The sequence below is a fragment of the Vombatus ursinus genome, unplaced genomic scaffold, assembly GCF_900497805.2.
Source record: "Vombatus ursinus unplaced genomic scaffold, bare-nosed wombat genome assembly UNPS02014807.1, whole genome shotgun sequence".
Classification (NCBI taxonomy): Eukaryota; Metazoa; Chordata; class Mammalia; order Diprotodontia; family Vombatidae; genus Vombatus; species Vombatus ursinus.
The window spans coordinates 24,242,203-24,265,615 of record NW_020954585.1 but is presented as its reverse complement, the minus strand read 5'-3'; the positions used below and the strand labels follow the sequence as shown (position 1 = coordinate 24,265,615).

The 23,413-nt window shown below is 41.8% G+C and overlaps 1 protein-coding gene across 1 annotated transcript in view; it reads right to left on the bottom strand.

Moving 5' to 3' along the window:
- Window positions 1–678: 678 nt before the first annotated feature.
- Window positions 679–23,413, bottom strand: part of DRG2 (developmentally regulated GTP binding protein 2) — a 23,297-nt gene continuing 562 nt past the window's right edge. The window contains exons 4-16 of the mRNA XM_027874459.1: window positions 23,373–23,409; window positions 21,589–21,749; window positions 17,466–17,555; window positions 16,519–16,579; window positions 15,490–15,580; window positions 14,213–14,285; window positions 14,003–14,093; window positions 12,893–12,990; window positions 12,031–12,107; window positions 11,335–11,423; window positions 5,692–5,750; window positions 2,992–3,045; window positions 679–2,889 (exon numbers count right to left, since the gene is read on the bottom strand). Of these exons, the coding sequence (XP_027730260.1) occupies window positions 2,803–2,889; window positions 2,992–3,045; window positions 5,692–5,750; window positions 11,335–11,423; window positions 12,031–12,107; window positions 12,893–12,990; window positions 14,003–14,093; window positions 14,213–14,285; window positions 15,490–15,580; window positions 16,519–16,579; window positions 17,466–17,555; window positions 21,589–21,749; window positions 23,373–23,409 (1,068 nt within the window). The 3' untranslated portion in view covers window positions 679–2,802. The remainder of the gene's footprint in view (window positions 2,890–2,991; window positions 3,046–5,691; window positions 5,751–11,334; window positions 11,424–12,030; window positions 12,108–12,892; window positions 12,991–14,002; window positions 14,094–14,212; window positions 14,286–15,489; window positions 15,581–16,518; window positions 16,580–17,465; window positions 17,556–21,588; window positions 21,750–23,372; window positions 23,410–23,413) is intronic.

Below are 23,413 nucleotides of genomic sequence, written 5' to 3'. Positions count from 1 at the left end.
TCTTTTAAGAAATGAATATTGAAAACTATCTTTACATGTAATTGGAAAAAAAAAACTTACAAAAAAAATTATTTTCATGAGGCTGATTCTATTCCAAAATGGCCACATAAAGAAACAAAGGTGGCCACTATTCCCACACACCTCCCCTTATTTAGGCTCTGGATGGCTTCAGTTCTTTTGCAACTTACTTTTATGGGACAGAGGACAGCATTACCTTATCAACAAGCACCAATAGGACATGGTCTTTCCCAGCATCCAAAGCTACCAAACTAACAACTCACAATAAAATTTTCCCTAGCTGGAGAGCAGAAAGTGAATGGGAAAGATAGAGAGAGAGGGGAGGGAGAGTGGGAGAGGGAGGGAAACACAGAGGGGGGAAGGAAAGGAGAGGATAGGAAAGAGAAAGAGGGAGAAGAAGAGAGGGATAGAGTGAGGAAGTGAGAGTCAGAGAGGGAAGAGAGATAGAGGAAGAGGAGAGAGGATGAGAAAAGAATTCAGCTCATGTTCTGAATTAAAGACAAGCTGTCATGATTCTAACTTCCATCCTCTGCAATCTTTCTTTCCTGTGGATTCAGTATGGCATAACACAGTGTCAAACTCAAATAGAAATGGGGGCCACTAAGCCACATGAGGACCCCTGTGGAAGTTTAACTTAGAAAATCACATATTAACACTATCTATATTTTACGGTACTTTTATTTTGTTAAATATTTCCCAATTACATTTTTCTCTGGTTCTGGCTACATGTGGGAGTATTATGAGCCAGAATGCATGTGTGACATCTCTGGCATAGTAGGGTAAGTGCTGGACTTCAAATTCAGCCCATGTTCCAACTGTGAGATCAAGAACAAATCACTTAATTACTCAGAGCATCAATTTTCTCATCTGTGCAATGGCACAGAATGGATAGAGAGCTGACCTCAGAGGCAGGAAGACCACAGTCCTGTTTCTAACAAACACACACCATCTGTGTAACTCTAGGCAACTAAGATGAATCTGTGAGACTTGTTTATACCAACGAAATCACAGCTCCTCCCCTTATCCCTAAAGTAGAACTAATGCTAGAAACTCTGCCCCAACAAGGCTGGGACCAAAGCCCTTTCCAAATTTTGGTGCTCTACAAATGCACTGTTATTTCCACTCTTCAAGTGCATGGTCCTACTCAACAGCAGCTGCACACAGTGACCATTTTGCACTCTGTCTTTTTTCTGGCTGCGGCTCCCAAGTGTCTGTTTGCTTTTCTTACCCCCCACGGAGTTAAAGAAGACAAGACTGGTACGAGCTGAGCTTTCCATTGACTGGAAAGTGGCAGCTGTGTTTGCTTTGCACGTGAAGTACCAACTTTTATTCTAGTTGGAAAAGAAATCATTCTTCTGTTTTAGTCTTTAATCCAAAAAGAAAAACAAACAGAACACCCTCAAATCTAACAGATGTGTGGTCACTGGGCAGCGGTTGGGAATCCATCATTGATGGTTAAGAATTTTCAGTTAAGAGGAAGCAGGGGCCTCCCCAGAGCTCCATAGGACCCCTGTCCCTCTCCCATCCTGTCTCCCCAGTAGGGAGGGAAAGGAAGGAAGAGGCAGCAGGAATTCTCAGCCATCAAACAATCAGAAAAATTCAGAAGTCCCGAAGGAAGCTCTCCATTGGTGGTTTATGATTCCCCTACTGGATCTGGAGACCCCATTGGGATAAAAAGCCTGCTATGGAGAGAGCAAGCTGGAGAACAGTCTTCTCCTGACCTTTGCTGTTTGGAAAATCTGACACATGTAAAAAATAAGTATGAACAATTTGGGGAAATGTGGAAAGACCCACATGAGGTGATAAAAAAGTAAAATGAGCAAAACCAGATCTATACACACTGACTGCAACCAAGATAAAAAGGAGAAAGAGCATAGAAGAACAAGGCCAAAAGTGGTAGATTTTCCAACAGACCTTGAAAGGGAAATGGGAGAAAGAGTCTTTATTTGTTTATTTGCCGCTGGTGAGGTGATTTCTACTCTTCATCCCTCCAGTCACGGGGTGGCCCGGGGGCCTTTCAGGATGCCTAGTGCAATAGGAGGGGGCTAAGAAAGGATAGGGAAGGGCTGAAAGGGCACAAATGTGCTCTAGGTACCAAAGTGGTAGAACAAAGAGAGCCAGGAGTCACATCTTCTAAGAGATGAGGGGTCTCATTGAAGGGATGGCAGGAGGGGAAAAGCCTCAGCATGTCACATTAAGACTCTCTTAATCATCCTCATACTAGTCCATCCATGAAAGAGATATGCACTGAGAGGCCCTAAGGACAAGGACACAGATTCCAACACAACTCTTAGCGCCCCTTCCTCTCTACCAAGTGAAAGTGGCTTGGCACACTGAGCTCCATATAGCCAGTGGCTCAAGCAAGCTGCTGGCCAGGCGGCAAGTCCACTTTAGCACAATGGTCAACAGCCTATGGGGGCCTAAGTAGAGTCGGGGGTGGGGTCAGTTCTGATTTCTGGTTACAGGCTCCAGATCCCCTAGTTTAGGACCACCACTCCTACATGAGCAAAATGCCCATAATGTGCAAATCCCTCTGGCCCACACCAGCTCCTTGTCAGTCTTTCCTCATCCTCCTATTGAACAAGCTTCATGGAAGCATACATACATGACTCTGGGGTCTTTCTAGGTTTTCCTTCTTGGGCACACTCCCTTCCCCCTCTCCAACCCCCCACCCCACCTCCTTTTTTTTTCCTCCTTTTTTGGCTTGTAGATGATAACAGTCAATCAGATGCCACTCCAGGAATTAGGGCGGGGTCAGGCACTGATGATCAGCAGCAGGAAAGGTTACTTCTTGACTATCTGGATGACATCCTCGTGCTCCATCGTATGCGTCAATCCCACTCTCTGAGGACTGTATTTTGTGCTGGTTCCCTTTAAGAGTGGAAGGAAGAGGGAAATATTACATAGTCAGAATTTCCTTGAGGAAGAAGAGGAAAGAGAGAATTCTTAAGTCAGAAGGACTGGAGGACTTACCCACACTAAAGCATATTTAAACTGGCTGGCGAGTGTTCGGTGAATCCGGTGGCACTAAGGGAAGAGAAAAGGGTTTAGACTGCAGGATGTTCCCAGCCTAAGACCCACATCTAATAACTCCACACATCTGTTATTCTCCACCACTGCCTGGTGCTCAGAGATGGCATTTCTTTCAAGGGTACACTTTCTTACAACCTGGTACACTGCTTTTTCAACCTCTTAAAAGTAAGGATCACTATGGTGGCAAAAGACTCCAAAGGCCACCTACCCTACACAGTACTACATTTGCCGTGATTTGTTGTTTGTTATTTATAATTTTCTGCATGAGTCTGGCTGTTCTTCACCCCTTGACAGTAGTAGGATGGTCCACTGGCCTTTCAGGAGGCTCAAAAACAATAGGGAAAGACTCAAAAGGTAGAAATTTGCTCGAGGTGCCAAAACGGTCTAAAATGGAGACCCAGGAGTCTCACCTTCCAAGAATGTGAGGATTTATGGGATGGCAGAGGAGGGGAAGAGCTACAACATCGCTCTCAAACCTGTCATCCATGAAAGAGATAAACACCTGCTTGTGTCTAGATGAGTCCAAACCTTTTTATGAAGCTTCTCTGACCATGGGCAAGCCCCCTTTGAACTACACACTCCTTTTTTTTCTGTACTATTGATTTGCCCCATAGTCCTGAAGTACCTTGCATCATTTAACACTATTGTCTTAATTCTGATTTAATGTGTGTTTTGTGTGTGTGTGTGTGTGTGTGTGTGTGTGTGTGTGTGTCCCCCTCGTCTCTTTAACCAGTTACAAACTTGATGAACTAGGCACCATGCTTTTCATTTCTCTGGCTCTTATACACCAGCACATCACAGATACTCAGTAAATATCTGTTCAATAGACGACTCTGGGGTAAATTAGGGTTTCCAGATTCCTGAGCAATTTCTCCCATTCCTCACATGACCTTGGGGACTCACTTCACCTAACAGCCCTTCCTTGTCTCTATCTCACATGGATGTTTTGAAAATAACAAATATACGTGAAGAAACCTGAATTCTCTATACAAAAACTGCCATGCTATTCTACAACCCTTTTCTGCAGTTAGCTGAGTGAAAACCTTTTGTTATCAGAAACAGTTCAACCTATTTATCCTACTGAAATCTCTGGGGTTTCTTCTATAAGTTTTAGTCAAGGCCAAAGAAAGCTCTACAAGGACAATCCTGGGAACGTTTTCTATATAATAGTTCCCAAGAGTCAAAATGTAAGAATGCTTTGATCTTCAAATGCTTTGAGGACACAGAAATTTGCTGCTTCATCATTTACTGTGGAAATATGTCCTCATTACATAAAATCTTAAAAAAAACCATTTGTTTCTGCATTCTAGGTTAAAAAAAAGTAAATAAATCTTTCCAATATCAGAGCACTATTAAAAATTAACCCCAATTCCATGATGCAAGTGGAAATCAAGGGTTGGGATGGATGGCAAAAAGCCATGCCACTTACTCATCAGTGCCCAGGTAACATCACATGCACCAATTAAATCACATCATAACTGCCACTGACTGGAGAGAATGAAGACACAACCAGGATTTCTAAATAGTTTGTGGCTTTGCTTTACTGGGAAATACACATTGAAGTTTCAAAGAAAGGTCTGAAAAACATAAAGCGAAGCACTTTGGGGCAAAAGTTTCTCATCAGAGACTAAGCTGTCTGACGAAGAGGCTGAAAGGGGCAAGTCAGCAAGGAAGTTCCCGGCCTTGCTATGAGTGCTGTCCAGCAGAAAAGGAGGCAAGGAAGCTGGCCCAGGATAAAGATGTTAATTGAGGGAATTGTGAGAAACTCATGAACCAAACCAACTCCATCTTGTGCTTCAATTTTGGATTTAGCTCAGTTCCCTTTCTGGCTAATTACGGGTCTAGTCCAATTTGTGTCTTGTGAGAAAACTTTATTGCATTGCTTGAACCTAGCCTGGCATGACTGGGAAGCTGGACCGCCTCTACTTGCTGCTTAGAGACCCTTAACTAAGGACCTAGGCTATGCCAACCAGAAACCCTGTCAGATCTAAGGACTGATGCAAGAAGTTTTCTCACAATTATATATCTTAAGCAACCCCTATATGTCTTACCTGAAAACTGGCCCCATACTGGTCAACAGTTACTGTTTCCTTGTTCCTTTGATTGAATACAGACACTTTGGGGGAAGGGGTAGAAGTGAGACATCTCTTTTTTCCCGATTTCAGGGAATTACACCTATTTGTTCTCCTCTCCCAACTTGTAAAGTCCCTAATTTTTCCTCCAATTTAGAATAAAACTACTAATCTCATATCCTGTTAATTGTTTCCTATTTTAATGCATAAAAATCTGTATCCGCTTGTTTTCTAGGTCCAGTGCCAACTTTAGGAGGCCTGATCCCAATTTGTTATGCAATTGGCATGCACTGCTTAATAAATAGGTATGTGCAGAAGCTCAAGTCTTTATTTCCTCAGTAATTTCAGATTCCACCTGCCACATTACAAATACTAGTTATCTGTTCTGGCCCAGGACCAGAGTAGATAAGACAATCATGATGTAGGTTAGTTCAAAGGAATTCCATGGGCCAGAAGAGAAATAGTGCCATATGTGACAGCTGTGTCACTGCCTGAAGACAATTCTGATTGGAGAGTTCCCTGGCAAGTTGATCAGATGCTAAATAATCATCTGTCCTCCTTTACTTACCACATGTTCTACAGAAGCTCCTTTCCGGAGAATAATGGCATCTGTGAAGTCTGGTCTTTCTACATGAGGAATAGGAGAAAGAGACAAAGGAAAAGAGAGTTAAAAACCCTCAGCCTTTCAACAGCAGATTTTTTTTTTTAAAAACCAGCTCATGCTTATGCCATCCTGTCCAGTTATACTTGAAAAATGTCAAAGAAACAGAAAATTATTCACCAGGTGCAAATAACTCATTTCCAACTTTCAGAATTATATTACCTCAGAGCTGGAGAGACAGTTGAATTCATATATGAGCAAGAATCCCATCTATAACAGATAGTCATTCAATATTTGCTTATCTATCTTCAGCAAAGGGAAACCCACCACCTCATTCCATTTGAAGAAAGCACTAACCACTAGAAAGTTTTTCCTTATGTCGAACCTCAATTTGCCTCTCTGCAATTTCCACCCACTGTTTCTAATTTAGCCCTCTAGGGCTCATAATTTCTCTTTCCCCATCAAAGTCTTGTAAAACCTCAAGAATATCTCATGTCCTCCCTAAGTCTTCTCTTATCCAGGATAAACTTTCTTGAATCAAATTTCAAATGACATGACGTTGAGGCCTTTACCATCCTGGAACCTGTTTTGTGGGAACTCCCAAGTATATCAGCCTATGTCGTGAACACAATCTTACAGAGGTGGCCTGAGCAGGGCACAGTCCAGCATAACTGTCCCCATGCCAGTCCCAAACATTGCGGCTGTTACTGTTGCCTGAGGTGGCCCTGGCTTTCCTAGCTGTCATGTCACAGTGTGGACCCACAGAGAGCCTGAAATGCACTAAAACCCCCAGATCTTCTGAAGATGAACTTGTGAATTTCACTTTTTGAACTGAAGTTTAAGGTGGAGTATTTGGTCTCTACAGGGCTTAAATTTTTTCCACTTGCAAACCCTTGAGCTCTTCTTAAATTGTTGGTAGGGACCTCACATAGGGTCTCGACCCACAGTTTAAGAAGCACTGCTCTAGACTGCTGATATCAATGGCGGAAGGAATTTTCAGTGAGGAAATTCCCTCTACCAATGCAGACTGGCAACTGTCCTACAGCTCCTAGTCTTATGTAACTTCCTGGGGTCAGGGAAGAGATGACCTGCCCAGCCTTACACAACTAGGATGTGCACAGGCAGGACTTGAACCCAGATTTCCCTAACTTTCAGACTGCCTCCCCATATATTTATTCCTATTGAATGTCACTGTAGACTCTGCTATCCAACCTCCTTCCTATCTGCCATCAGAACCACTAATGACTCTTCTGTGGGTCTAGCCATTCAACTGGTTCTAAGTCTATCCTGAATGCACCCACTACCCTTGAGACCACTCCTCTCCATTTTGTCCACAAGAGTAACATGAGACACTTGGGCCAATGTTTTGTTACTAGCCAGGTAAACTATACCTACAGCACAGTGTAGACATGACACTATTCTAACAGGCCCATGCCAACCCTTTTGTATCCATCCTTTGCTACCTGTCCTAGTACTATCATCATCATAATGGTAACAGACATTTATGTGGCTCTAATTAAACAAAGCACTTTACCCATAACCTATTATTTAAGTCTTACTAAATGGGGTAAGCACTATAGATATTATCAGCCCCATTTTTGAGATGAGGAACTGTGAACCAGAGAGGTTAAGTGACTTGTCCATAGTCACACAGACAGTGTTAGGATTAGAATCCAAATCTTCTATACATGTTTCTCAAAAATATAAGCTGGTTGATAAGTTACATGTGCATCCTTAGCAGCCTCTTTAGATAATTCCCTTTTTCTTCTCAAACTGTTTCTTTTTAGTTTTTGAAATTTCATTCTTGAGCACTTCGCATCTCTCATGAGTTGACCTTCCTTGCAGAATTTTAGACTATGGGATCATGACTATCTCCTCTTTGAATCCTTTCAAATCTGGTTTCCTATTATTCAGGGTGTATGTAAAACTGTTCCTGGATTTTCTCTCCTTCTTTAGCACAGATTCTAAGGTGGAATCCTTACTATTTCCTCTCCTCACCCCCCAAAGTTCCCTTCATTTTTATTTCAGCTATAAGTTGCTTTGTTAGTAAGCATCAGATCCAAAAGAGAAATTTCCTGCTGGCTCTCTCATCTTCTGAAGAATGGAATTATCATTAAGGCAAATGAAGAATTTATTAGCAGCTCCTCTTTTGGTAGAGAGAAAACTTGAGACGACCCCAATGCCCCAATGCCAGTAGATCTATCCAGCCTCTGTGCTCTCTTGCCCATTTCCTCTCTCCATCAGGGTGGTCTGTGGTATATTCTGAGGACAACATCACTTGTCTGGATCCTCCACTGATCTTTGCCCAAATGCTCTCCATCATACCACTCTGGTTCTTAGATCTCTTCACATAAGTATGTTTCCTTAACATACAGTGCTACTCCACGCTAATTTTACCTAACCTATTCCTTTTGAATAAGGTATGCATACCTTTCCAGAGTCATACTGCAGTGATGGGTCTCATCCTACTAAGTCTCAGTACGACCATATGAGGTCAAATATGCCTCCTTGTGTCAATATTCTAGTTCACCTCAGTTATAATGCATGCTTTGAACATATCGATATAGACATTCTGAGGCCAGTTTTTATGAATTACTCCTTCCTTGGTTTTTTGGTGTTGCTACTGCTATTTCCTTCTACATTGTAGCTACTCTCTACAGCACTGGTGTCAAACTCAAATAGAAACAGATCCCTTACACTGGATACTTAGAAACCTATGAATTAACATTATACTAGGCTGTATTATATTTTTATTTACATTGTTAAACATTTCCAAATTACATTTTAATCTAGTTCAGGCAATACTGGAGAGTTTACAGGCTGCAGGCCTTGAGTTTGATGCCTCTGCTCTTATAGTATCTAGCTTTTAAATGGAGGAAGACAGTTTTCTCCTCCTTTTTTTCTTGGTTTAAAACCTTTTTGATTAAATTTTCAAGACTATAAGCAAATATAGTCATACCAGGACTTATCAGGAAAACAATATTCCTGGTCAGGAGCCTGTCATTCTGATATTTTAAACCACAGCTTCTTAAACTTTTTCCACTCTCGCCCCCTTTAGTACTTCTCGAACTGTGGGTCTTGACCTACAGTTTAAGAAGCACTGTCTCTGCCTTTCTCTTCTGAAACCCTAACTCTCTGGCTGCTATGATGAAAACAACTACGGCCCTAAGTTCTTCAGTGTCTTATTCAAGATTTCATAATCTTTAGCAATGCCTTCCAGATTCTTTTTGGCAGTGTGATTTGTGCTGACATGAATTACTGTAGCAATACATAGCACATAGTAGTCTTCTAGTTTGACAAATCTGGGGAGTTTACGTTTCTTGTCCTCAATACATGCTGAAGGAAGGTAGCAGATTATTGCTAACAGGTAAAACAAATGATTGTTTCAGTACCACTCAGCGGGGGACCACCACCACTTTATGTTTTCCTGACATAGGACACGAGGATATGTAACATTATTCCTTGGAGTACGATCTGCTGCTTCTTCCTTAGAAGGGGAAGTTCGTCCCCTTCAAAAAGGACTTCCTATTTAAATAGTCCTTCTAAGTTCCTTTCTCCTGTGTGTCACATTTCCCGTCCCTCTAAACTCCTGACACAGGCAGGATTCCCTTCAGACTGACACCTATTTCTCCACCTCTCTTTTTAAAGGAGTAAGTCATTTTCCTCAAAGAGTGGACAGACATTCTTTGAACCTCTTTTTCTTCTAGGAGAAAGACCAGCCTACACTTGATAGCATGGCAGAAGTGCAAATATTAAACTTTTTGGAAATGAGATCCTCAGTTCTTTGCTGTTCTTGCTCATAGTTTCTTCCCCAGGCAGCTTCTGTGGCAAATTGTTTCCAAGGATCTTTTCAGTTCCACAGCTGTTACTATTTGCTTTGTAAGCACTTTAACATCCAAACACAACTTCCTTACCCTTTTCTACCCTCCTACCATCCCTAGCCTACATCTCTCCTCACTTTCTCAATTAAAATTCTAGAAAAGGCTGTTGCTTCTGCTACCATTGCTTACATCTAACTCTCCTTTCATTTGTGGCTAAACCCTTTGCAATCTGGCTCCAGTCCTCATCACTCAACTGAAACCGCTTTCTCCAAAGTTATCGACGATCTCATAAATGCCGAATCTGATGGTCTTTTCTCAGTCCTTATCTTTCTCAATTTCCGTACAGTATTTGCTACTAGTGACCACCCTCGCCTGGATATTCTCTTTTCTCTGGATTTACATGACACTGAGATCTCTGTCTACCTGTCTGACCACTCCTTCTTGGTCTCTTTGCTGGATCACCTCCCATATATCCTGCTCCCTCATAGCAGGCTGTTCTCTATCTTCTCTCATCAGCATATTTTGTGTGCATGTGTGTGTCTCTCTATGTATACACACACACGCAATCATATGATATATATATTATATATATATGTAACTATTACACCTATTCCCCAAATACAAATCTTTAAAGCTCAGCTTTAATGTTATTTGTATATCATTTGGTGGTTCCCCCCTCCCCTAATGAATACATTTCTAGAATACCTCCAACAACCTTGATAATGAGAAAGGGGACAAGGAGGGGGGAAATAAAGTCAGAGATTCTATTCTACCACTCCTGCCATCTCAAATAGCTACAACAGGACTGAATATGGCAGGAAAAATAAAACTTTTAAGACATTTGTATTTACATGGCAAGCAGTAGGCAAGCAGCTGCTGAATCCAAATCTGGGAAGTCCTGTCTTCTCCTGCCTCTAAGATCAGAGTCTATTTGGAATACTCAAAAATGCAGCAATATAGTCCCTGAGGCTGACAGGGTAACCGGGGCCTTCAGAATACAGCCAAAGACCATGGAGGCTGATGAGCCAGGGAGTTAAAATTCAGTGGTCTGTAACTCTTGGTCTAAGGTGGGAGGGGATGTTACTATTCTAAGTGTCAGAGAAGGAATCCCGGTCCAGGTGTGGTTCAGAAAGCACTAAAAGGGATAGTCTGAATTGTGCTGTCCTTCATATATAAAAGGAACATTGCTACTCCCCGATGCTAGCAGGATGAATTCTCTGAATTACTTTTTTTAATAATGGCAATGTTGTTGTTATTCAGCTGGTTACTCATGTCCAACTCTTCATGACCTCATGGACCACAGCACACCAACAGTTTGTGGGGTTTTCTTGACAAAAATACTGGAGGGGTTTGCTATTTTCTTCTCTAATGGATTAAGACAAAAAGAGGTTAGGTGACCTTCCTAGGGCCACATAGCTAATTAAGTGTCCAAGGCCAGATCTGAACTTAGGTCTTCCTGACTCCAGACCCAACACTTTATCCATTAAGCCATCTAGCTACCCTAGTAATGCCAATAGGGCAGGATTATTATGAGATCCAACTTAAGAAAGGAAACATATCCAACCTAAGTAAAGGATACTCTCCTACTCCCACCTGGGTCCTCCTCAAAAAAAGAAAAAGAAATAAGAATAATTTGAAGAAATACATAAAGCTAACTGGTCCAAAAGAAAATGTAGCTTTTCACCCAGAGGAAGGGCAGGGGAGTGGTGTTAGCATCACATAGAGCTTAGTAGCTATAAGCACACCATGATGCCTGTCCAGGAAAAAGAAGGCCTGGTCCTTAACTTACGTCCTCTTTTTTTGGTGTAGATACATGTCAGGGCCAAGTATTCCCAAAGCATCTCCAGCAAGAAGTCCAGGTTGAGCTTCATCCCGCAACTACAAAGACAAACCACACACACATGCACCTACATACCCCCAAACCAGTGACTGTGTAAGTAGTTAGTTCACAGTTGGGATAGATGCAAATGGGAACACGAAGGTATTAAGGCCTCTTCTGAAGCAGAAATTCAGAGCTCATATTTTACCCATCAATCCCCAGGGGTGGGAGTGGGGGGGAGGGTGAGATGAGAATGGGGAGAGGGGATGGGAAAGTCAAGAAACAGCAGAGGAGATTTTAATCAGTGCCATGATCAACAGCCCGTGAACAAGTGGACAATGTATGACATTGGGCTAGTTCCAGAGTGTGGAGACACCATTATCCTTGAACAATTTATTTTATACATAATTGTCTCAAGGATAGCCTGAAGGTGGGTTTCCTCTAATGTAAACTGCATGGATGTTAGAATAACTATTTCGTACCCCATCTCTCAGGGTTTTGGGGTTTTTTTTTTTGCTTATTTCCAGGATTATGATCGTGCTCTGAATGGGCAAGAATTCCATAAAGTCTGACCTCCGCGTAAGTGGGGCTTTCCTCTCTCTTCACAAAACAAATGTCATAAGAAAATGGCTGACAGAGGTAAGGGCATGATCTCCAGGGTCTTACCTAATGACAACACTGTTGGGCTTTCGTGCCAGGCGATCAACTTCCTCCATTGAGATCTGATCAATTTTGTTATAAACCTGATTCCAAAAGGGAAAGGGAAAAGAATTAGGGAAAGAGGGGTCTTTGGGAAAAACAAATCTATTCAAATAAAAATAGTCCTTTACTCATTCCTGGCCAACAGCTTGTTTTTTAACTTACCCAAGTACTAGGGTAAGTGGAGGGGAATATGCTTTTATACAAAATCTACTGGGCTGAGCATTTAAAAAAAATGTAACATCTCATCTGATCCCTACAACGACCCTGGAAACAGGTCCCATGTCACAGATGAGTAAACTGAGGCGGAGGTTGACTTGCCCAAGGTCACACAGGTGGTAAGTGTTTGAGGCTGAATGTGTCTTCCAGGCTCCAGGCCCAGCATTTTATCCCACTGTGCCACCTAGCTGCCTCTAAAAGAGTATTAGAGTTCTGCATCCCAAAAAACACAACATCAGCACCTGATCAAAGAGCTGCTGGGGTTAAGACTTCCCAATGCCTCCAAAATAAAGATGCACTTAGTCCAGTGATCTGATTTTAAACTTTAAAACTCCTATTTGTATTATAAACCAAACAAAACAAATAAGATGCTGGATGTTTCAGTGAAAAGGAAAGAGAGCCTCAACTTCCTTGTCTTTTCCTAGGAGTCAATTTTTTAACAAGGAAACAGGTAGTACCGTACTGTACATTTCTTTGAAATTACAAAAAATGGACTGAGACAAAAGGACGTGTATCTCATGGTCAGTGTTTACTGAAGAGAATGGGATCCCTCAGATCTTGGTTTCACTCTCATGTGACAGCCTCCACCTGGAATTCAGGTACCACTTACATATAAGCAGGGCATGTACACTCGGTTGCCAACAATCACATCAATAAACTCATCTGGTGAACAGTCTTCTCGGAAAAGAACTTCGGCATTGAAGATTTCTGAGGTGGTCAAAATTAAGGTTAATGAACATGCTTTTTCTGATCAAGGAACTAGGTGGTTCTCAAATGCAAATCAAAGAATCACAGAATTGGAAAGGACCTTAGAAGTCTAACCAGATGGACACTCCATCCCACCCAGGGAGGAGCCCATCTTCAACAAAGAATCTAACTAGAGTTCCAGTTCAGAGTTCCTTGGCCTGAGTCTCAATGAACGATACAATAAATAGCATCCTTCTCCAACCTCTCTTTCTGTTGTCCTATTGTCAATATTGGCTTAAATGCTTTCAGTGACAGGGAGGTCGAAGATGTTGGTGAACGGCTGTAATCGTCACACAGTTCTCTAACTTATTCTTACCTTGAGGTCTGCCTCCCTCTTACTTCTACCTATATTTTCCCTTCTGAAAAAGAGAATAAATCTAATCCTTCTTTCACATAAACATCTTCTCTTGACAAAATACACATCCCAAGTTCATCCAAACAATCCCCATTAAAACAAAGTTAATGGTGCCTTCACCAACTTGGTCTTTGTTCTCTACCTATACTTTACTGTTTATCTTAATATGCGGTACTCAGAACTGAATCCAGCACTCCACAAATATGGTAAGCAATGGGAATTTACTAGATTACTAATTTTAGTTGGGAAACACTATGCTTATACTTTAATAAATAAAATAAGCACATACAGGATACCCCAAAGTCTCAGAACAGTTTTAAACCTACACAAGTTTTAAATTGCACTAAGACTTTTGGGATACCCTATATAAAAGGTGCTTTAAAAACTTTGGGATTTGCCCTATAAACAGGTTACTCATTTTGGCCAATACAGTGTGCTTTCCAAGGATAGCACTCAACATTCAGGATATGGGTGGTCAAGCAGTAACTGGTCTGCTCCTGACTATTAATTCCTACCTCCAGGCCCCAGAAATCACTTCTAAAATTGCCTTCTACCTCAGTCAGAGCAGCCAAGATTTAAGGGGGCCCCCATTTCTTAGATCCTTTGGGAAAAGGATACTGTACTCATGGAGGATGAGCTGCACCAGCTTTTCAGAGCACTGGCTCAGTGTGACTGTTGAATTGAAGGAGATCCCACCACCTTTCTTTGGCTGAGGATTGAGAAGTAGAGAAAAAGGAAAACGTGTTCAAATATGAAGACCATTTTGGAAAGAATTTCTGTTCTCTTTCAGCCCATGCAAACAAACCTAATTAGGCCCACAGTTCTCACCTTGAAGTAGATATTGGGTCTGTGCTTGTTGAGCCGGATCCCCACGGATTCCAACTCCTTTTCCAAAAGGGACCTGCACAGATACAACAAACAAAATGACTCTTAGCTAGAGTTCAGGCTCCAGCAATGAAAGTCCCTTCTATACATATGAAAAGGAGAATTCCACCACTTTGACCTTGGACCTTCCTTTACTACATGACTCAATCAATCAATCAATCAACAAACATGTGTTAAGCATCTACACAGTGCCAGAAACTGTGCTAAGTGCTGGGTATACAAATACAAAGACTGAAACAATTCCAACTCTCAAAAAGCTCTCATTCTCACAAGGGATTACAGGTACAATTAAGTACAGACAATAAATAAAGACTAAGTTCAAACAAATACAAGCAGTTAAAAGCACAATGTGTTCAAATACAGATTCTGTACTTAGGGGGACAAAGGGCTATTCCATTAAAATACCAGATCTCCCTCTCTCCCATTTAAAAGAGGATGAAACTCAAGTAGAAACCATGCCCTTCTTTTTCCAAAGGAGCTCAAAGTTGGTCCTTGACAGCTGAAAGTCAGGAAAACAGACCAATTTAGTGGCTGTGGGTGAAACTGGAGTCCCTTGCCAACACATTCGATCTCAAATGGGAACACCTGTAGCCCAGAGGGGTAGGGAACCAATGGAACCGTTATCTGAGGCCCAGTTTCTGCCACTCTTCAAGCAACAGCTTGGTCATGCTGGCCAACTCTCTGTAGAGAGTGAATGAAGGCCCCAGGCCAAGCTCACTGTGCCCTGGTAGAAGTTCAATAGAGCTCCCATTCCAAGTTCCTTGGCCAGGGCTTCCTACAACATCCTTCACCAACCTTTCCTCCTACTCTGCTGCTGTAAACAACTCTTTACTCCTGAGAGCTTGATACGGATCACACATTGGCTAGATCTTACTTTGTTCCCACTCCTGTACGATTATACTATTAATCCAATCCAAGTGGAAAGATGAGTTACCAATGGAAAACTGAGCTAACTCTCCTGCTGACTATGCGTCCAAGATTCCAACCCTTCTACAGAAGGGCTAGCAGCAAGGAAAGACTCTTCTGGCCAGACTTTCTTTGGGGGCTACATATGGCACAGCTGCTTCTAAAAGTTAGAGAACTACTCAGCAGATAACCAGGCATAGGCATGCAGCAGCAGCATTCTTTGGTGCCAAGCTGCAGTGACATTACCGTAGCACCTGTTCCAGCAAAGTAATTCTGGCCCAAATTCAATCCATTCCCTCCCTCCACACACTGACCTCTGCACTTCTCCTTTGGTGGCATCCAGCATCATGATGACAACATCGGCTGTCCTAGCCACAGCAATCACCTGTCGGCCTCTGCCTTTCCCTGGGAGAAGCAGAATAGGGAATTATGTTCATCCCTCTTCCTAAAGGAAGGTGTTAGAGGTTATCCAACAATCTTGCCACCTTTAACACTTATCCCTTTATCAGTGGATCTCTGCAGAGGCATGGCGACTCCAAACCACAAATTAACATTATGTCAAACATTTCCCAACTATATTTTAATTTGGTTTGGACCACACTCAGAAGTTTTGCAGGCTGGAGGCAAGTCTGACACCTCTGATATACACAGCTGTTCTAGGGACACATTCAGAGAACAAGAGAAGTTGAAAGAAGACTTTAAAGGTGTATTCAGGCTCAGCAACAATAACAGCCGAGGAAGGGGTTTTCATCAGGACATCAAAAATTAAAAGCCATGCGTGGACCTCTTTCTGGTGAACTCAAAGAGGAGGGCAAAGGCGGAGGAGAGACACCTTGGCTAGTCTGGAAGCCAGAGTTTGTGACAGCTTAGTGCACACCCAAGGGCCATCAAACTTGAATGGACCATGGACTGCATTTCTTTTTTCTATTTTTAAATTATTTTCATTTATTTTGTTAAATATTTCTCAATTACATGTAAAAAAAATCTTAATAACCATTTATTAAAATTTTGAGTTCCAAATTCTCTTCCTTATCCCCCCATTAATAACTCCAATGGAGGACTATCCTCAAAGCTGCACCACCATCATACCATTATATTACCACCAAATTTCCTTACAACACTAATGAATTTCCAACATCTCAGACCTATGTCATAACTATCACCCAACTTTGGAGAATAATATAAATGGAGAAATAGGGGCGCTGCATGGCAATCTCATCAATTTTCTCCCCTCCAAAGCCACTGTGAGGAAGAACTTGGCCTGGACACTTCAATTCCCCTTCTCTTGTTTACCATGCTCCTGCCTCAGTGATTATGAACAAAAATCAAATCAATTTTCCTACCTTGTGCAGCACCTTCAATGATTCCAGGAAGATCTAAGAGCTGAATATTGGCTCCTTTGTACTAGGGCAGAAGAACGAAAGAGGTAAGAGGCTGTGGGATGCTCTGCTGACTGCCCCTTGAAAAAGCTTTCTTTAATATGAACTAACAACCCCTTAAGTCTTAAATCAAACACAGGCCTAAACAGTATTTAAGTACAGGAGAGTTCACATAGATTTCCCAAAATGTTTCTGCAGGTTTACAGAATGCTCAAAAGAAGCTTTTAAAATTTCATTCATAATGCTGAAAGTATAACGTTGCTATTTCAAGAACCAAATGCTACCAAACCCAATCCTAGGCTGAGAAGTACTTAGTCTTTGAAAAGCTAGCCCTGTATTGGCATAAAAAGAAAAGTGTTTCAAAGCTTTCAACTTGGGACAGGAACTCTCAAGTTCCATTTTACACTCATCTAAACATCATCCCACATGCTAAACATCTTCTTACAATGTCATCCTGGCAGATTCAAGACTATATAACAATAATAATAATGAGAGCTAATAGTTAAATAGCACCTACTACGTACCTGGCGTTGTGCTCCCTATACCTCTTGAAATAAAGAAGTGATTTGGACAGATCACAATAGACTAATGATCTAAAGCATTGTTTAAAAAAATGTTTTTAAATGAAAAACAACCTTTTTACCAGAACTAATTAGTTAGTTGAAAGAGTCTTCTTACTGCTGTGTCAGACTTCAATGCAATGAGCAAGAACTCCTAGAAGCAGGGAGAGCAAGTCTTGAGGCGGTATTCTAAGGCTCTAATTCAGTACTCCTACAGGCCATGGAACCTGCCAGAAACTCTTTAAGGCCTCAAAACTATAGGGCAACTAACCCGTCTCAATAAAAGTACAAACACCAGACATGCAAACACACTCTCATTCTTTTTTTCCTCCCTTTAGAATTCAGACTTACTTCAATGACACCTGGGATACATGTCAGAGTGGTGAATTCATAGGATGCAGCTTCACTGGCCGTGGAGGTCATTAAGCTCAGGAACGTAGACTGAAAAGATGAGAACATCCCATTCAGGAGGTAAAATACCCAACTCCCACACTTTCAACCCCTCTAGGTTTATTGGCAAGAAGCCTCAAAAGCCTAAAATATCCTGCTACAAAGTAGACTAGAGAGAGATGGGGTAGGGGGGTGGTCAGGAAGGAAAGTGCAGAGAGTGAAGAATAGGAGGAAAATATAACTCCATAATTTCATTCATTTGGCCTCAGGAGATAACACAGCCACATGAAATTTACCATCACACTTCCTGACTTTTTAAGAGAAGAATATTATAATTTGGAAGTCAAATATTTAAAATCACAGTTCCCCTTTTCTTCCCCCACTCCCACTTTAAAAATAATTTCATAGTCATTGTTGAAGGTAAAGCCAGGCACATTAATGCACTATTGGTGGAGCTATGAAGTAATTGGTCCAACCATTCTGGAAAGCAATTCAGAATTATGCTAAGAGACAAGGTGATTCAACACTTTTACGGGGATCAGAAAGATTACATGGAGGAGGATGGACATTTCAAGTATAGGAGATGATGTTATGTGTAAATGCAAAGGCAGGAGAGAAAATGTCATATTTGGGGAACAACTGAGTCCATGTTAGCTGGGAAAATAGGCTACACAGAAGCAAAAGTAACATGAACCAACGCTGGAAAGACAGGCTGGGCCAGATTGTAGAGGCCCTTAAATGCCAGTTTAAGAAGTTGCATTTTATCAAAGAGTCAGTGAATTTGGAGGAAATGTGCAAAGGCTGCAGCTCTCACAGAGCACATTTAAGATGAAGAAAAAACAATACAAAGACAAATGACAAAGACCCAGAAGAGAATGTTTTTGTCACCAAAGCCCTTGGAACTGTGAAATGGTTCAACGCCAGAACTGATCTGATTTTATCAAAGTACATGACATTAAAGAAGCAGCATTACATCTGCTTGGCCACTGCACCCTAAGGACCCCGTGGGACCTTTCCATGTGACTGGAGGTTGAAACTTTCCACATGTTCTGTCTCCTCCCATTAGAATGTGAGCTCCCTGAGGGCACGGACTGGTTTACTTTTCTATCTCTATCCCTGGCACTCAGCATGGTGTTTTGTACAAAATGCTTTATTCACTCATTTGTTCATATACTGAGAAGCAGAACTGTTCCAAGTTTCAGAAAAATTTTCCAAGTCTACTTTTGATTATAGTCCATTAGTTTTCAATAGTGTCTTATCACCTATTAGAAATTATTTAAACTGTAAAAAGTTATAAAGTCTATTCTCTAAATAAAAAAAAAATTATTTTACTTTGTCCCAAGTACTTTGCTCATCATTGTAATCATAGGATAGCATCAAGGAGGGCTGTAAAAACAATGAACCACCCAATATCGTACCCTCATGAATAAAGATAACTGATGCATCTACACTTTAACTCTGTGTTCCATAAAATGGAACTAAACAAATGAAACTAAGATGATCAGAGGGACTGGGAGAAAGAAGGGGTTGCCTTATGAAGGCAGACTAAAAAAAGATTAGGGTTTAGTAATCTAAAAACAGAAAGACTGACAAAGGTCAGGCTAAAAACTACTAAAATTACGAATGGCATAGACAAGGTGACCACAGACTTTTTTTTTTTTTAAACCAAATCCTAAAAACTTAGGACCACATCATACCCTTTAGTACTTGAGTAAAATAAGCTAAGGACCAATAAAATAAAAACTAATTTACATAGCAGGCAAACTTGTGGAGCTTGTTACTCCAAGATATGGCAGACAAAAAAAATCTAAATGGGGGGCAGTTAGGTGGGGCAGTGGATAGAGCACCGGCCCCGGACTCAGGAGGACCTGAATTAAAATCTGGCCTCAGACACTTGACACTTAATAGCTGTATGACTCTGGGCAAGTCACTTAACCCCACTGCCTAGCCAAAAAAAAAAAAAAAGAAAGAAAGAAAAAGAAAAAAAGAAAAAAAATCTAAATGGATTGAAAGAGTATGTTGACAAACTGACGGAGTCCACAGCTATAAGAGAAGGTGGGGTAAAGCTAACCTTCAAGGCTGAAAGCATAGAATAGCTGAAAGAAAGACAGAAAGAACCTTACAGACAGCTCTAACTTTACTTCACTTTGTAAATGAGGAGATGGAGGCTCAGGGAGGTGACATGCCCGAAGTCACACTGCTAGTAACTGGAAGAACTGAGAGACTGAACCTTGAATCTTCTGACTACAAAGTAGGCTCTTTCTCCCTGAACGGAGAAGAGCTCTCACATGTTCTTAGACATTCTTTTGACAAAAGAATTAGGGTGTGACTGGACTATGGATTTGACCCAATAAGACAGGACCTGCAAGGACCCCAGTGCTTGTGCTTTGCAAAGGAATTTAGATAACAGTAAAATTTGGAATGGGGTAACTGGAAGGAAGGTGGTACTCGCAATAAAATTGAAATAAAGGAAGAAAGGTGGATTTTAAGAGGAGGGGAATGAGTTAGAAATGGCCAACAAAGGGGCAGGTAGGTGGTACAGTGTATAGAGCACCAGCCCTGGAGTCAGGAGGACCTGAGTTCAAATCTGGCCTCAAATACTTACTAGCTGTGTGACCCTGGGCAAGTCACTTAACCCTGATTGCCTCAAAAAAAAAAATGGAGTGTATGTTGTTTGGGGCAGCTAAGTGGCCAGCCTCAGACACTTGACACTTACTAGTTGTGTGACCCTAAACACTTAACCTGATCACTTAACCCTGATTGCCTCAACAACAACAACAAAAGGCCAATTGGCAAATAAAACTGGAGCTTGAGAAAAATATTTGGATCTTGGAGTTATCTGTACTGAGATGATAATGGAACCTATGGGAGCTGAAGAAGAAACCAAGAAGAGTGCAGATGAAGAAACGTAAAACTCTCATAGCCCAACTTTGAGGACACCCACAGATAGTGGTTATGACATGGTTGGTGATTCAGCAAGGGGGACTGGGGAGTGGTCAGACAGATAGGAAAACTTCTAGAAAGTCAAGTCATGAAAACCTAGAAGGAAAAGACTAGCAAGGAGAGAAGAGGTTAATCAACAGTGTCAAATGCAGATGAAGAGTGAGAAAATAACACTAGCTTAGCTAATTAGGAGATTATTTGGGGTGTGGGAGAGAGAAGAGATTGCTGGTAACTCTGGAAAGGACAGTGTCAGCTGACTGAAGAGATCCAATGCTAGGCTGAAAGAGGTTTGAGGAGTGAGAATAGAAGAGGTAACAATGCACTCAGAGACTTTTCAATTGCACCTTTACCGCTATCCCACAGAAAAAAAAACAAAGGAATGAAATACTAAGGGAGGGTGTTGATTGGCATTGTCAGCACACAAAAATCAGACAATGTTGTACAGTGAATAGTTTAGACATTTGACTCCCTAAAGTCTAGGATGCTGAAGTCCAGCTTTAGGAGTCTAGGAATCCACTACATGGACAAACAACACACATGTAATTAGCTTCTATGTAAACAAATCCAATATGCCCCATATAAAGAAATCAATCCACAAGCACTTAAGCACCTGCAGTGTGCCAGGCATTATGGATACAAAAAGAAAAATGAAACAGATGCAGTCCTCAAGAAACTTATATTCTATCTAGGGATACAATATGTACATAAATACATACAGACTATGTAAAAATAAATACCCTGGTAACGAATGGGGGGAAGAGGGGAGAGGGATCAGAAGCTGAGAGGATCAGGGAAGGATGTGTAGAAGGTAGTATTCAATCTGAGTCTTAAAGGAAGCTAGGGAATCTAAGAGGTGGAGGTGAGGAGGGATTCCAGGCATGGGGACAGTCAGTACAAAGGCAGGAAATGGAGAGCTATGAGAGACAGGAAATGGAGATGCCATGCGAGAGAGACAGCAAGAAAGCCAATCTGGCTAGACCACAGAGTAGAGGAAGGGAAGAAATGTATGATTTCTTAGGTAAGGAAAGGTAGGATTAGAGACGGTGGAGATTTGAGACAGGGTGACCAATTAGGATGCTATTTCACAACAGTCCAGGCAAGAGGTGATGAGGGTCTGAAGCAAATAACTTCAATCACTGACCTTACCCACAGAAGGGAAGCCAATCAGTGCCACTCGGGCATCTCCAGATTTCATCACATCGAAGCCTTCTCCTTTGGTGGAGGCAGATTTGGAGGGTTCCAAGAGCTGTGCTCTGTACTTGGCAAGTTTTGCTTTCAGCAAACCAAGATGGTACTCAGTAGCTAAATATCACAAAACCAGACACTGAAGATCAATATCCACGTAATCAAAAACATGCAGGTATGACATAAATGAATATCATGAGGGACTGACTGGAAATATTTAAATTGAATAGAGATGATGGCCACAGCATCTAAAATGTAACTGAGGAGCTAAAACTATTTATATGGGAATAAAAGGGTTCAAAGAGTACTACCTTTTGGTTTCATCCAAAACAGAGTTGAAAAAGAACAAACCCAACTGCTAAGCATATTCTATTTTACTCAAGCTACAGCACCAGACCAGCTCCACTTCCCACTGCAATGCTTTATATTAGTTTCAAGTTTCATTTCCTTTCAGCAAGAACTATTTAATATTTATGCCAAAGGACTCTTCTTCCCCTTCTAACCTCAGCCAAGTTCTACTGTAGATGAATGCAAAATAACTTTGGGGTAGTATCTACTCCTTCCTAAAGACCCAGGACTTTAAGTTTTTTTATAACCAGGTAGGCAGTACTATGAACATTGGGCCAACGATCAGGATAAGCCTAAACTTTAAAGGCTCATTTTCTTTATCAGCAAATCTAAACTCCTCTACCTGCTTTACAAGGTCTTTGACAATCTGGCCTTAAAGTACTGAACCTTATTGACCACAGTTTCTCCACATCTTCCTTTTCCTCTCACTGGGATGGCATCCTCCCTGTCTACACTGGTAGCTAATCAGAACTATTCCCGCAAATAGGTCAAACTCATTCCTGCCTCCATGCTTTCTCTCGCTTCTCAGACATACTTCTAGGTTTCTTTCAGATGTCACCTCCTACAGGGAACCTTTCTGACTATTATTAGTTCTCTTTGATCTATCATTGCACTTACAAACTACTATGGGATGCTGCCCTACCTTCAATGTTGTTTCAAGTGGATTTTTTTTTTTTTTTGGTCTCCTCAAGCTAAACTCCTCACACTTTTGCAAAGTGGAATAGAGTATTATATGTGACAGGCCTTCAGTAAATGTTTGCTGAATGATTAAGTGGAGATGGGGTAGGATATTATACATTTCTACCCTCTAATTTCTCATAGGATCGCAGATTTAGGGCTGGAAGGGCCTTTAGGCCACCATCCAGCCCAATTCTATTTTTTTTTTTTTAGCAGATGAGGACGCTGAAGCCTCGAGGAAAAGTGACTTGCCCAAGGTCACATAAACGTTGGATGTCATCTAATTCAACTCCCACATTTTACAGGGGAGGAAAGTGAGGCCCAGAAAGAGGTTACCTGCCCAAGGTCACAATGGTAATAAGTGGTGAATCCAGGACTCGATCTCAGGTCCAGTGGCTCTAAATTCACCATACCGCACGGTAAACAGCTGGGCCGGCATTTGAACCCAGGTCCTCGGGCCGCCAATCATCCCGTGCTCTTTTCCCGGGCACCCCACCGCTTGTGCGGACCCCATCTTTCCCATAAGGCGACCCCCCCACTCAAAGAAGCCGGTGAGACCGGGGGAATCCGGGTTCAAACCCCACCCCCCTCAGTCACCTCCGCCGGGCCGCGCTTCTCCCGTATCGCCCTGCCCATTGCACAGACGGGGAAACCGAGTCAGGCGGGGAGGCTGGAGGTACGGACTGTCCCGCGATTCCCAGGCCCGGCGCTCACCCTTGTTCTTCTGGGTCCGGGCGATCTCCTTCTCGATCTCC